The sequence below is a fragment of the Diceros bicornis genome, chromosome 41, assembly GCF_020826845.1.
Source record: "Diceros bicornis minor isolate mBicDic1 chromosome 41, mDicBic1.mat.cur, whole genome shotgun sequence".
In the NCBI taxonomy this organism is placed as follows: domain Eukaryota; kingdom Metazoa; phylum Chordata; class Mammalia; order Perissodactyla; family Rhinocerotidae; genus Diceros; species Diceros bicornis.
The window spans coordinates 4,718,493-4,732,843 of record NC_080780.1 but is presented as its reverse complement, the minus strand read 5'-3'; the positions used below and the strand labels follow the sequence as shown (position 1 = coordinate 4,732,843).

The 14,351-nt window shown below is 39.6% G+C and overlaps 1 protein-coding gene across 1 annotated transcript in view; it reads right to left on the bottom strand.

Annotated features, from left to right (window-relative positions):
• ABCA13 (ATP binding cassette subfamily A member 13) overlaps positions 1–14,351 on the bottom strand; it is a 448,014-nt gene that overhangs the window by 329,301 nt on the left and 104,362 nt on the right. The window contains exon 16 of the mRNA XM_058534839.1: positions 13,559–13,698. Within this exon, the coding sequence (XP_058390822.1) occupies positions 13,559–13,698 (140 nt within the window). The remainder of the gene's footprint in view (positions 1–13,558; positions 13,699–14,351) is intronic.

The window sequence follows — 14,351 nt, the reverse complement described above, 5'->3', positions numbered from 1 at the left end:
ATTCAAGTCTTTAATCCATTTGGAGTTAATTTTTGTGTATGGTGTAAGGTAAGGGTCCACTTTCATTTTTTTGCATATGGCTATCCAGTTTTCCCAACACCATTGGTTGAAGAGACTTTCTTTTCTCCATTGTATGTTCTTGGCTCCTTTGTCAAAGATTAGCTGTCCATAGATGTGTGGGTTTATTTCTGGGCTTTCAATTCTATTCCACTGACCTATGTGTCTGTTTTTGTGCCAGTACCATGCTGTTTGGTTACTATAGCTTTGTAGTATATTTTGAAATCAGGGATTGTGATACCTTCAACTTTGTTCGTTTTTCTCAGGATTGCATTAGCTATTCGGGGTCTTTTGTTGTTCCATATAAAATTTAGGATTCTTTGTTCTATTTCTGTGAAAAATGTTGTTGGAACTTTGATAGGGATTGCACTGAATCTATAGATTGCTTTAGGAAGTATGGACATCTTAACTATGTTAATTCTTCCAATCCAAGAGCAGGGAATATCTTTCCATTTCTTTGTGTCTTCTTCAATTTCTTTCAGCAATGTTTTATAGTTTTTGCTGTACAGATCTTTCACCTCTTTGGTTAAGTTTATTCCTAGGTATTTTATTCTTTTTGTTGCAATTGCAAATGGGAGTGTATTCTTAATTTCTCTTTCTGCTACTTCGTTGTTAGTGTACAGAAATGCAAATGATTTTTGTATGTTGATTTTGTATCCTGCAAATTTACCATATTGGTTTATTACTTCTAAAAGTTTTCTGGTCGATTCTTTAGGGTTTTCTATATATAAAATCATGTCATCTGCAAATAGTGATAGTTTCACTTCTTCTTTTCCAATTTGGATCCCTTTTATTTCTTTTTCTTGCCTGATTGCTCTGGCTAGGACTTCCAGTACTATGTTAAATAGGAGTGGTGACGGTGGGCATCCTTGTCTGGTTCCTGCTCTTAGAGGGATAGCTTTCAGTTTTTCACCATTGAGGATGATATTAGCTGTGGGTTTGTCATATATGGCCTTTATTATGTTGAGGTACTTTCCTTCTATCCCCATTTTATTCAGAGTTTTTGTCATAAATGGATGCTGTATCTTGTCAAATGCTTTCTCTGCATTTATTGAGATGATCATGTGATTTTTATTCTTCATTTTATTAATGTGGTGTATTACATTGATTGATTTGCGAATGTTGAACCATCCCTGCATCCCTGGAATAAATCCCACTTGACCATGGTGTATAATCTTTTTAATGTACTGGTGTATGAGATTTGCTAGTATTTTGTTGGGGATTTTTGCATCGATGTTCATCAGTGATATTGGCCTGTAATTTTCTTTTTTTGTGTTGTCCTTGTCTGGTTTTGGTATCAGGGTAATGTCAGCTTCATAGAATGAGTTAGGGAGCTTCGCCCCCTCCTCAATTTTTTGGAAGAGTTTGAGAAGGATAGGTATTAAGTCTTCTTTGAATGTTTGGTAGAATTCACCAGGGAAGCTGTCTGGTCCTGGACTTTTATTTTTGGGGAGGTTTGGGTGATTACTGTTTCGATCTCTTTACTGGTGATTGGTCTATTCAAATTCTCTACTTCTTCTTGATCCAGTTTTGGAAGGTTGTATGATTCTAAGAATTTATCCATTTCTTTCGATTGTCGAATTGGTTGGCATATAGCTTTTCATAGTATTCTCTTATAATCTTTTGTATTTCTGAGGTGTCTGTTGTAATTTCTCCTCTTTCATTTCTGATTTTACTTATTTGTGCCTTCTCTCTTTATTTCTTGGTGAGTCTAGCTAAAGGTTTTTCAATTTTGTTTATCTTTTCAAAGAACCAGCTCTTGGTTTTACTAATTTTTTCTATTGTTTTTTTGGTCTCTATTTCATTTATTTCTGCTCTGATTTTTATTATTTCCCTACTTCTACTGATTTTGGGCTTCGTTTGTTCTTCTTTTTCCAGTTCCTTTAGGTGCATTGTTAGGTTGTTTGAGATTTTTCTTGTTTATTGAGATAGGCCTGTATTGCTAGAAACTTCCCTCTTAGAACCGCTTTTGCTGTATCCCATAAATTCTGGCATGTCGTATTTTCATTTTCATTTGTCTCCAGTTGTTTTTTGATTTCTTCTTTGATTTCTTCATTGACCCAGTTGTTGTTCAGTAGCATTTTGTTTAATCTCCACGTATTTGTGGCTTTTCTGGTTTTCTTCCTATAGTTGATTTCCAGTTTCATACCGTTGTGGTCAGAAAAGATGCTTGGTATTATTTCAATCTTCTTAAATTTATGGAGACTCGTGTTGTGGCCTAAAATGTGATCAATCCTGGAGAATGTTCCATGTGCATTTGAAAAGAACGTGTATTCTTCAGTTTTTGGATGGAATGATCTGTATACATCTACTAGGTCCATCTGTTCTAGTGTGTCATTTAAGGCCAATGTTTCCTTATTGATCTTCTGTTTGGATGATCTATCCATTGGTGTAAGTGGAGTGTTAAAGTCCCCTACTATTATTGTGTTACTGTCTATTTCTCTTTTTATGTCTGTTAATAATTGCTTTATATATTTAGGTGCACCTACAGTGGGTGCGTAGATATTTACAAGTGTTATATCCCCTTGTTGGATTGTTCCCTTGATCATTAGGTAATGACCTTCTTTGTCTCTTTTTACAGTTTTTGTTTTAAAGTCTATTTTGTCTGAGTACTGCTACCCCAGCTTTCTTTTCATTGCCATTTGCGTGGAGTATCTTTTTCCATCCCCTCACTTTCAGTTTGTGAGTGTCTTTAGGTCTGAAGTGTGTCTCTTGTATGCAGCATATATATGGGTCTTGTTGTTTTATCCAATCAGCCACTCTATGCCTTTTAATTGGAGCATTTAGTCCATCGACGTTTAAAGTAGCTATTGATAAGTATGTACTTACTGCCATTATTTAACTATTTTTTCTCTCAGTGTTTTAGTAGTCCTTCTCTGTTCCTTTCTCCTTCTATACAGAATTAATGGTCTCTTTAGTTTGACCTCTGTCTGAAAGCTCTACTCTTTAACTCCCCTCCTCCCTCCTTTTATGTTTTTATATCATATCTAACCTCTTTTTTGTGCATTTGTATCCATTACCCTCTTATCATGGAAATAGATAATTTTTCCTATTTGTGGTCTTCTCTTTTCCCCTTAAATCAGTCCCTTTAACATTTCTTGTAGCACTGGTTTCTTGGTGACCAACTCCTTTAATTTTTGCTTGTCTGAGAAATTTTTGATCTCTTCTTCCATTTTGAATGATAACCTTGCTGGGTAGAGTATTCTTGGCTGTAAGTTTTTTCCTTTTAGCACTTTAAATATATCATGCCACTCTCTTCTAGCCTGTAAGGTTTCTGCTGAGAAGTCAGCTGATAGTCTTATGGGGTTTCCTTTGTATGTAACTTGTCTTTCTCTTGTGGCTTTTAGGATTCTCTCTTTATCTTTAATTCTAGACATTTTGATTATGACGTGTCTTGGTGTGGGCCTCTTTGGGTTTATCTTCTTTGGGGCCCTCTGTGCTTCCTGTACCTGGATGTCTGTTTCCTTCCTTAGGTTAGGGAAGTTTTCATCTATTATTTCTTGAAATAGATTCTCTGCCCCTTTGTCTTGCTCTTCTCCTTCCGGGACACCTATAACACGGATGTTAGTGTGCTTGATGTTGTCCCAGAGGTCCCTTAGACTGTCCTCACTCTTTTTAATTCTTTTCTCTTTTACCTGTTCAGCTTGGGTAATTTCTTCTAGTCTTTTGTCCAGCTCGCAGATCCATTCTTCTGTATCCTCTACTCTGCTTTTGAGTCCCTCTAGTGAATTTTTCATGTCCAGTATTGTATTCTTCATTTCTGATTGATTCTTTTTTATATCTTCCATTTCTTTGTTGACATTATCACTGAGTTCATCTATTCTTCTCCCCAGATCAGTGAGCATCCTTAACACTCTTTGTTTGAACTCTCTGTCAGGTAGGTTGCTCATTTCTGTTTCACTTAGTTCCTTTTCTGGGGTTTTGTCCTGTTCCCTTACTTGGAATGTATTCCTTTGCCTCCTCATTTTGCCTCTTTCCCTGTGCTTGTGTCTACGTATTAGGTAGGTCAGCTACGTCTCCTGCTCTTGGATAGGTGACCTTATATAAGTGATGCCTCAAGAGGCCTGCAGTGTGTTTCCCTCAGTTCTCAATGTTCCAGGGGTGACCCCTATGTGGGCTACGTGTGTCCTTCTGTTGTGGTCTGTTTGCTCTCCCTTTAGGTGACCAGGGAGGCCGAGTTATGCTCCTGGCCAGCTGTTGTAATGCTCAGCTGCTTGTAGTTGTTGTGGGCCCTTCAGTCTCTTTATCAGGTGTGGGGAGCCCCAGCACAGTTGGCTGCAAGTTCTAATACCACATTTGTGTTGCAGTATTTCTTTTAAGTGAGTAGGCCCCCAGCGTGGTAGGTTGTTAGGCTCAGGGCCTTACAATTGCTATAGCCTCCAGCCTTTAGGTCTCTTGTCAGCTCTCTGAGGATTGAAGCTGTGTGGGGCTGGCCTCAGGCACGGGAGCACCCAGTTGTTTCAGGCTTTGGAAGGTGGGGCAAACCCCCACGTGGGTCTTTGAGAAGCACAAGTCTTCTGCAGCCAACAAGCCCCACCACCCACAGGTCCACTCACACAGTCAACATAGTCCTGCCCCGTGTGCACGCCTCAACCTCCTGAAGTGGACCCAGTCTCTCCACAGCGGGAGCCCCACACACTCCACCACTACCCCACACTCTCCAACCGCTCCTTGTGCATGCCTTGGCCCTCTGATGTGGGCTCAGTTGCCAGGCTGCAGAGAATCCCGTCACCAATCTATGCAGGCCCACAAGTTGCCTGACGGCTTGTTGTTGGGTGGGGCCAGTCTCTAGGGTGGGCTGCCTGCCCTGGCTGAGCTGAATCAAATCGGTGCTCTAGTGGGTGGGGCAGACCTGGGCTAGCAGGCCCCAGAGAGAACTCCAATGGCATCTGTGTCAGCATGCCCACACCAGGCCACAACAACGGCCGCCACCAATGTCCCAGTCCCTGGAGAGGTCTCACCTCTCACTGAGATGCACTCAGGGCCTATCAGGTGAGTCTCTTTTCACCAAAGCACTGTGCACCTTTTTTTCTGGTGATTTTAGGTTGCTTTCTGAGATGGGTGAGTTTGCGCGTGGGCCCTTTAAGAGCTGGTTTTAGTTTCTTTGTGAACCAGATTTTCTGGGTGTACTCCCCAATGTTTTAGCAGCAGGCAAAGTCAGATATTATGCCACTCGTCTCGACTGTGCTGGGTCCACAAAATGCCCCTAGCAGGGGTGCTCCCCGGCTCAGGGCCCCGTGCCTCCAGGGAGGGCTGCGTACCTTTGGGCTGCTCCCAGGCAGCCGTGAGGCACTGAGGCTTGTGAAGGCAGCGTTTTTTCTCTCCAAAAGGGAGTTTCTGCCTCTTCCACCTCAATTAGGATTGTCCTTTGTCGCAGGAGTTCCTCTTATCCATTTTTCAGTTCTGTCTCAGGGGTAATTTTTCCACGAGTAGTTGTAAATTGGCTCTGTCTGTAGGAGGAGATGAGTTCAGAGTCTGCCTATGCCACCATCTTGACTTCTCTCTGTGGCCCCTAAAACTTTTAAAACTGACCAAACCAAGTATTGGCAAGGATGTGGAGAGATTGGAACCCAAGTCCATATGGTGCTGATAGGAATGTAAAATGACACAACAACTTTGAAAAGCAGTTTGTTGGTTTCTTGAAAAGTTACCCATGCACATACCTTATGATCCAGCCATTTTAGTTCTAAGCATATTTCCATACAAGACTTGTACAGGAATGTTCATAGCAGATTTATTTGCAATAACCAAAAACAGGACACAACCCAAATGAGAATTGTGTGAATGGATAGACAAACTGTGTTACCTCCATACAATGGAATATTACTCAGCAATAAAAAGAAATGAACATGCTACCACATGAATGAGGCTTAAACTAATTAATTATAATTAATTATGCTAAATAAAAGATGTCTGACAAAAAGAGTACATACTGTATAATTCTTTTTATATAAATGTCTAAGAAATGAAAACCAATCAATAGTGACAGACAGCAGATCATTGGCTGCCTGGGGACAGAAGCAGGGGGCTGGAATTGATGGGAGCAAGATTACAATGAGCAAGAGGAAACTTTTGGGAGTGATGGATATGTTCACCATCTCAAAAGTGATGATAGTTTCATGGATATATCCATATGTCAAACCCAAAAATAATTGTACACTTAAAATATGTGGGATTTGCTGGACGTCAATTATATTTCAATAAAGCTGTTTTTTTTTTAATAAAGAAAGAAATCCTTCTAATTTGAGGCAAGTAATTCAACTTCTCTAGCACCTATTTCAGAAGCAAAATTACATAAAACTTGCAGCCTTTATACTTCACTGAGTTCCCACTGAAATAGACTGGCTTTTGTTATATTCAATTTTATAAATGTTTACAGAAAAAAAGTTGGTAACAATCTTGAAAATTAGCACAGGTCTGTGTGATTAACATCAGATTTTAAAAAAAGATTAATGCTACCAGGAAACCAAGCCATATCGAGTAACTCTTTTAAAGAAAATAAGAAAACATACTCCACCATAGGAATTTCCTGGCCAGCGTTTGTGGTGTGTTACCTTTCTGCCACTCATTTCTGTGGGGAAGAAAAAGGGACTAATATCTATTGCACATGAGTACAAGTACCGTGCAAGGCATTTTACATACATTATCCTAATTAGTCCTCGTAAGAACCCAGTAAAGTAGGCCATATAATTTCTATTTTACCAAGGATAAAACTGATTATGATAGAAGCCCAGTAACTTGCTCAATAAAATCTGTCTCAGAGGCAATGTTTGCTCCCAAGTCCATCTGCCTCCAAAACCCATACCAATATACCACTCTAGTCCAAGCATTATCTGCATGATAAAACTACACTCCATAATTTAAATAATACAGCAGAATCCATTTACTAGAATACTTAATTAATGTCTCTATTATACCACATTCCTACCATGTGCAATTGGTTTTGCTTTTTTTCTTAAAGGAGAAAGGGAAATACAGAGTGTATAACCTAAAGTTGGATGCCTATCAACAGGCTTGTTCTGTTATTCTTCATGTAAACCAGAGCTTCTCAAACTTTCTTATGCTTAGAAATCATCTGGGTGTCCTCTTGTTTTTTTCTTTTTCTTTTTTTTTGGTGAGGTAGACAGGCCCTGAACTAACATCTGTGCCCATCTTCCTCTATTTTGTACATGGGATGCTGCCACAGCACGGCTTGGTGAGCGGTGCATAGGTCTGCGCCCTGTGAACCCCGGGCCACCAAAGCAGAGCACTCGAACTTAACCACTACGCCACCAGACCTGCCCCTGGGTGTCTTCTTGAAATGCATGTTCTGATTCAGTAGGTCTGAGATGGGGCCAAGGTTCTGCACTTCTAGCAAGCTCTCAGATGATGCCGATGCTGCTGGTCCAGGGACCACACTTTGAGTGGCAAGGATGTAAGCGAATCAGGTGTGTATAATACATGCAACACAGGCAAGAAAGGGCCCACAGTCTACTAATTTACCTCAGTTATTATTCGTCTTGCTCTAGGGGTGACTATGCATGTCTCCATATGATAATCAAAATTGTTTTACACTACACTCATTACCCAAAGCTTTAATATTCCGTAAGTTCAGTATGGAAAGATTTGTGAGTCTGATGTGACTGAAAGGACTATACCACGTAAGTATTTGAACACTCTTCTCTCACAGTTTCTACCTGTCAAATTCTCCTCATTCTCCAAGACCTGGTGTAAACTACTCAAGTCGTTACCTGCCCTGTGCACAACGCTCTTTGCTGATACCCCATCCGCAGATTGTCCAACTCCCCCACTAACTGGGGCTCTCTTAGGACCCTCCATCAAGCCATGGGATCTCCAGTTAAAAGTCGTCTTCATCCTTGTGATGGTTGAACTTCCTCTACAACAGCCTAGCGAAATAGACATCTAGCTTCTTCTTGACCAACTCCAGTAACAGGAAACTGTCGAGGTAGCCCATTCTGATTTTGGAATTCTTTAACTGTTAAAACTTTTCCCTGAAGACTTGCAGTTAAACATGAAAGATCAAACACATGCGTTTTGATGTCCACTCATTTCCAAAACACCACTAAAAAGGCAGTAGAGAATAAAAGGTGTATAATTCCATAGATAGAAAGGATGGAAAAGGAAACAGCAGCAGATGAGAGTGATCAACCCTGAGAAGGAGGAAGCAAAGGAGCATGGGGCATATGGCAGAGCAGAGAGGCAAAGTTGAGGCTGAAGTCAAAAAGAGGGAAGTTGATTTTCTTTGCAGAATCCCCAAAAGTGTCTTGAATTGTAGGGACGAGCGTCTGAATATGAGTTTGAGGGGTGGAGCTGAAAATAGACAGATTGTTTTGGATAAAAACTTTAATAAGGAAAAATTCTAACCCACAATCTCTCCATTGGCCCAGCCGGGCAACTCCTCTTCCCTATGTCAGCAGAAGGCTAGAGGTTTTCTGGGCTGGAGAAATGGAACTAGACTGGTTCTCACCTTGCAGTACCAGACACAATTGACGGTGTGGATGGTACACCATTACTGGAAATATTAGGGATTAATTCAACCTTTCTGTTTTGAACAGTGAAGTTCTCATCTTGCCTCGTTTGTTTCCCAGAATTCTGGCAGTCAGGCCTATTCATTCCCACCCACGTGCTGTTAGCAGGAATTGGCAGAATTCTGCTTGGCAGGTTTTGGAGAGATTGACCTACCCAAGAGGAAAGATAAGCATCTCTCCCAACAGCTGAGGCTCCCCTCATGGAAAATTGGTTCAGCCTGATAACCCCAGAGGGAAGCCCTCTGTTGAGAAGCCAGCCCTTTGCACATCACACGTCTCATCAGCATCTCAGCGCCTCATTCTTAGACATGAATAGACGACCTAGGATTGTCAGACCCTGAGGAATTTTCCACATAAAAATCAGAGGTCACAACAAACAGGAAAAAAAGCTCAGAATAAATAGAAAATGCTGACAAATTTTAAAATAAAGGAATATCTCAGGGTGATAAAAGAAGATGTGATAAGAGCAGATAGCTGTTTCTGATGAATCTCCTCAGAACAAAAAAAGTTCTTAGAAATTTAAAATATGATTAAAAATTTTTAATTAAATAGAAGCTTATTAAAATAAAACTGAGGAAATATCCCAGAAATTAGAAGAGAAGATATTCTAAAAGATTATAAAGTTAGAGAATCACTCAGGAGCTTCAACTGATGGGTACCAGGAATTCCCAAAAGAAAAGAGATAACATAGGGTTTGAAATTATCAGAGAAATGATACAAGAATATTTCCCAAAATGCTTATTTTCAAGTAGAAATGACCCACTGAGTACACAACACAATATATATTTTTTTAAAGTCCCATACTAACTTAAGTCTTCATGAAATTTCAGAGTACTGGGACTAAAAGAACCCTAAAATCTACCAGTGAGAAGGGAAAAAATGGGGTACATAAAAAGGATTGGGAATCTTAACATGAAGAGCTTATCAACAGAAACACTGTAAGCTAAATATAGTTCTCAAATTTTCAAGCCATAACACATAGTGAATAAAAATAGTTGTCAGGCACACTGGGGTCCATAGAGAGGGTGGCTCTCAGCTAAAAGCAGGAAGCTCAGAGGCTCTGGTCCTGCCTAAAATACTCACAGACTGAGGGGATCAATCTATTAGCCCTAATATGGGACAGGAGGCAAACTAATTTCAAAGTTACATTTTTATACTCAACTAAATTACCAATCAAGTTTAAGAGTAAAGGAAAGATATTTTCAGACATGCAAGCTCTGAAAAAAGATCTACCTCCAGTGTCCTCTAAGGAAGTTACCAGAAGACATGCTTCTCTAGAACAAGATTGTAAACCGAGAAAACACAGAATTCAGGAACCAGGACTCCAACACAACACAGAATGGCAGAGAAGGGATCCCCAGGGTGAAGGTGAGGGAATGCCCAGGATGAAGGTGAGGGGATTCCCAGGAAGGGATTCCCAGTCCTAGAGGACCAGTAAATGACAGTTGGAGCATGAACGGCGAAGAGGGCAAAAGAGGACACTTAGAGATCATCTAGTTTTTTAGAATATTGATTTTACAGTTTATAGGTTTTGAAAGCTTGGGTTAAATGCATAGAAAACTACCAAAGGAAAGCTATGAGACAATTATCAACTCAGGAAAAAGAGAACCATGTATAAGAAAGCATATGAAATCAGTTCACCACACGACTGAGATATGAACACTACTCACATCGACGTAGCTCTCTAAACCCTTAGTGTTGAATTCACAGAATGTGAAAAAACCACACTGGTAAGATGGAGGAGGAGAAATATGTAACAAAAAGAGGGGCATATAAAAGAAGTAGTGCTCACTTTCCACAGTGGGAAAAGTGGAAAGTGCTATTTACTGAAAGTAAATAATAGCAAACTATAAAAAAACAAGAACTAGAACAGGCATAGTATTTAGAACTGAAAAGCTCAAAGTGCTAACTGAATGAGGCTGCCTCTTAAGAGAAGAATCAGAGTGGAGAGGGATGGGGCAAAGGACTGCTGCTTTTCATTTTGTCTTATATTTCACCTTTTAAACTTAGCCTATGTATTAATTTGATACTAACAAAAATTAAATTTTAAAAAAACAAAAATTTCTTTCTCATCTAAAAGCTAATTCTGACTTCATAACTCTCACCCATTGGTTGGCATGCTTCTACATTGTAGAAACATGCAACAGGTTTTCTCTCTAAAGCACTTGGCCCAAAGTGATATGGTCATGACACACTAAGGAATGCATAATTAATATTTATTCGTCATTATATACTTATGTAACACCTAACACGCTCCACAGGCTATCTCAAGTATTAACTAGTTTAATCCTCATATTATTATATCTATTTATAGATGAGGAAACTGAAGCTTCCAAATCATATGGCTGGCTAGTGGCAGAGCCAAGATGTGAAACTAATCAGGTTGACCCCAGCATCCAAGCTCTTTACCATCTCACTATTCATCTTGTAAGAGTTTGTCAAGGCTTAACCATCAAGCCACAGACAGAAGCCTTGCTCTGGCCTCCCTGGGTTAGGGACACAGCCACTTCGAAGACTAAACTGAAACAGGTAGTTCTGCGCGTGGCAGGCTAGACTGTTTAGTCCAACTCTCCTACGAGAAACATCTAGAAGAGGGGGTCAAAATATTTTTTAAATCTGTTTGAAAGGCATCAGAGAGCTTTCAAGGCAGGGAGAATTTGTGGGGCCAGGATCCAGAAGAAGAGGCAAGGCAGGAGAGATGAAGCCCAGCATTTGGAGCCACTTTTCCACCAAAGGTGATTGCTACTTCCAAAAGCAAAAGCAAGGGCTGAGGGGCTGAGAAAGTGAACAGAGCTTCCAACAGTCTCACAAGACCAGGAAAGAAACTGGAATTCAGGGGAAGCCAAGGAAAAATGCCTTTGGTAAACACCATGGCTTCAAGTTGGGACCCTATAGGGCTACACCCTAGTTGTCAGAGCAGACAAGAAACACACCAGGTCTCACAAACATGGACCCGATGCTTAAAAAGGGTTCAATTTCTGGCTGAATTAAGATGATATGCCACCAGTCTAACTGCCTGTGAGAAACAAAAAAAAAGCCTGTCTGAAGGATGAAAACATCATCCAGAGTATCAAATTATCTCCACACTTTTTTAATACATAACGTCTGGAATGCAGTCAAAAACAAGCATATATAAAAAAAAATAAGAAATGATAAAAAGAAGAAAAACATACAGTAGAAAAAGACACCCAGGAGATCAAGTTACTAGAGATAACAGGCATAGATTTTAATAAAAACTATAAAAACTAGTCAAAAACTCTAGAACATATTATAATACTGAAATTGAGAAGTCAATGAATAAGCTTAATGGTACATTAAATGTATTCTTAAGAAAGAATTAGTGAACTAGAACATAAGTCAGAGAAAACTATCTTGACTGAAGCATGGAGAGAAAAAAAAGGGGAAAAATGCAGAAAAAAAAGAGAGAGAGATGCCACTTTTGCTATTTCTTTTCAACATAGTCCTGAAAGTCCTAGCCATAGCAATTAGGCAAGAAAAAGAAATCAAAAGTACCCAAATAGGAAAGGAAGAAGTAAAATTATCCTTGTTTGTAGATGACACTGTCTTATATGTAGAAAATCCTAAATATTCCACACAAAGAACCATTAAAACTAATAAATAAATTCAGCAAAGCTATAGGATACAAAATCAACACACAAAAAACAATGAATAATATGAAAAGGAAATTAAGAAGACAATTCCATTTATAATAGCCTCAAAAAGAACAAAATACTTAGGAGTAAACTTAACCAAGGTGGCATTCCAGCTGAGCATGAAGACTCCAGCTAATACTAATATTAATACTGATACTAATATCAGATGATATAGATTTTTAAGGGGAAAACAATGCCAGAAAGAAAAGAATATCATTTCTTAATGATAAAAGAGTACATCTAAGAACATATATTGATTCTAAACTTTTTGCACCTAATAATATAACCTCAAATTATATATAGCAAAACTGATAAAAGTGAAACGAAAGTAGACAAATCCACCACCTCAGTGACTGTATTAGTATGGCCATTAGAGGACATGGCCAACTTGCTAGAGAAGTTACCATCCACCCAGTAACACTGTACAAAGTGCAGAGCCTCACAGGGTAACCGGCAGGCTACCTCTACAAATGGAGAGACCCAACTTATGGCTGGTAGGTTTGACCCCAAGCACCACAGAGAGTGGCTTTTAGAGAGCCTCTAAAAGCAGCAGTTTGAGGAGGAAGGAAGGAAAGAAGATTAGATAGACACGGCCGCAGAAAAGGACAGGAAACTCTCAGCCCAGCCACAAGCCCCCTAAGTCCAAGATTCAGGTGTTCCAAGGTCACCCTGTGGTGACAGAGCGTGTATAACACACAGAAAACCAGGGTGGAACGTGATTTCCCAAGGAGAGATAGAAATAGACAACCAGCTCTAGACCAGGAAGAGTCAGAAATGCAGGCCTCACCCTGCCAGCATCTTCTCAAAACAGAGAGCCTTTGTAGGAACAGGATGACTCCCCGTGAGTCATGCAGTCGTGAATGTATAAAACTCATATTTTAGGGGATTTTTGGTTTCATGAGGCTAGCAAGAGGGGCATATTCTCAACATGGGCTATCCTCCCCAGTGTGCAGGGCAGACCCAACGCTAAGTGAAGGGAGAGGGCCCCACATGCCTACATCTGGACTCTTCAGGGCGGAGTCACGACTAGTCTGCACAGTTAAGTATTGATCAGCCGAACCAGGACAGTTTTGAGAGTAAAAGTGGTCACTGTTAGACACTGTGCTGGGATAATCTGGCCCAGTCAAACTAGGACCTCTAGTCAGCCTTGTCATAATTGATGGGAGTAAACTTAACGTGGTGACCACAGTGGCAAATTGTGCTTGGTGAGCCTCCGTTTTAAGCTCCCCTTTGCTAAAATAGCCTGTCTCTTAGGAAGCCGTCTTGCCACATTAAAGGGGAAAAACCCCCACATTCCTGTAGTTAAGACCATTGCCTTACCAGACAGACTATTCTGGAAACTTTCTTGCATATTCACATGTCGAGCCATTTCACAAGTCTTCCTGACAAATCTCATGAAGGCTTTCCAGTAGTGTGTCTGTTCCAGGGATGACTGTGCTTTTTCCAGTGTATGAAATATCCTGCAGTCAAAAAGAGTCCAGAGAAAACTAAAATTTAATAATGGTTTTCCAAAAGACAGATCATTACAAATTCATCTAAATACAAATATACACAAGTGCCTGGCAGTCCGTGTATGTTGGAAATTAGAATCTTTGAAATAGTTTCCTTAATATGTATTTGTTAAACAAAGAATTCCCCACCTGATTTAAAAAAAAATGAAAGAAAACTGCTCATAGGAATACATAAAATATAAGACACAACAAATCAAGAGAGAAGAAAGTGGAAAATTAAAGGCTATAATATGAAATGAGCATTGAAGCTAAGGAAAATAATTCCCTATTTGATATATTTGACTATGAACTTCCTAGCAGCCAAGAAGAATGGAAATTAATCACACATATAATTCACGAAGTCATAAAATAAAAGCAAATTTTCTGGAGAAACACAGTTCCCAATAGAAACCACCCATTGGTAGTTAATGCAAGAATTCCAAGTAATGCAATAAACAAGAATCTCAAACTTATCCACACCTTGGACTAACAAGGGTCCTAGATTTCTTGTGGAAGATTAAGCCAATGGTTAAACTTCAAAGGAACTGTTTAATATTTTGTATTTTTAGATGCTTTCCAATAGTGCCAAATAGGTTAATCTTTTTTTTAAAATAAAAAAATTA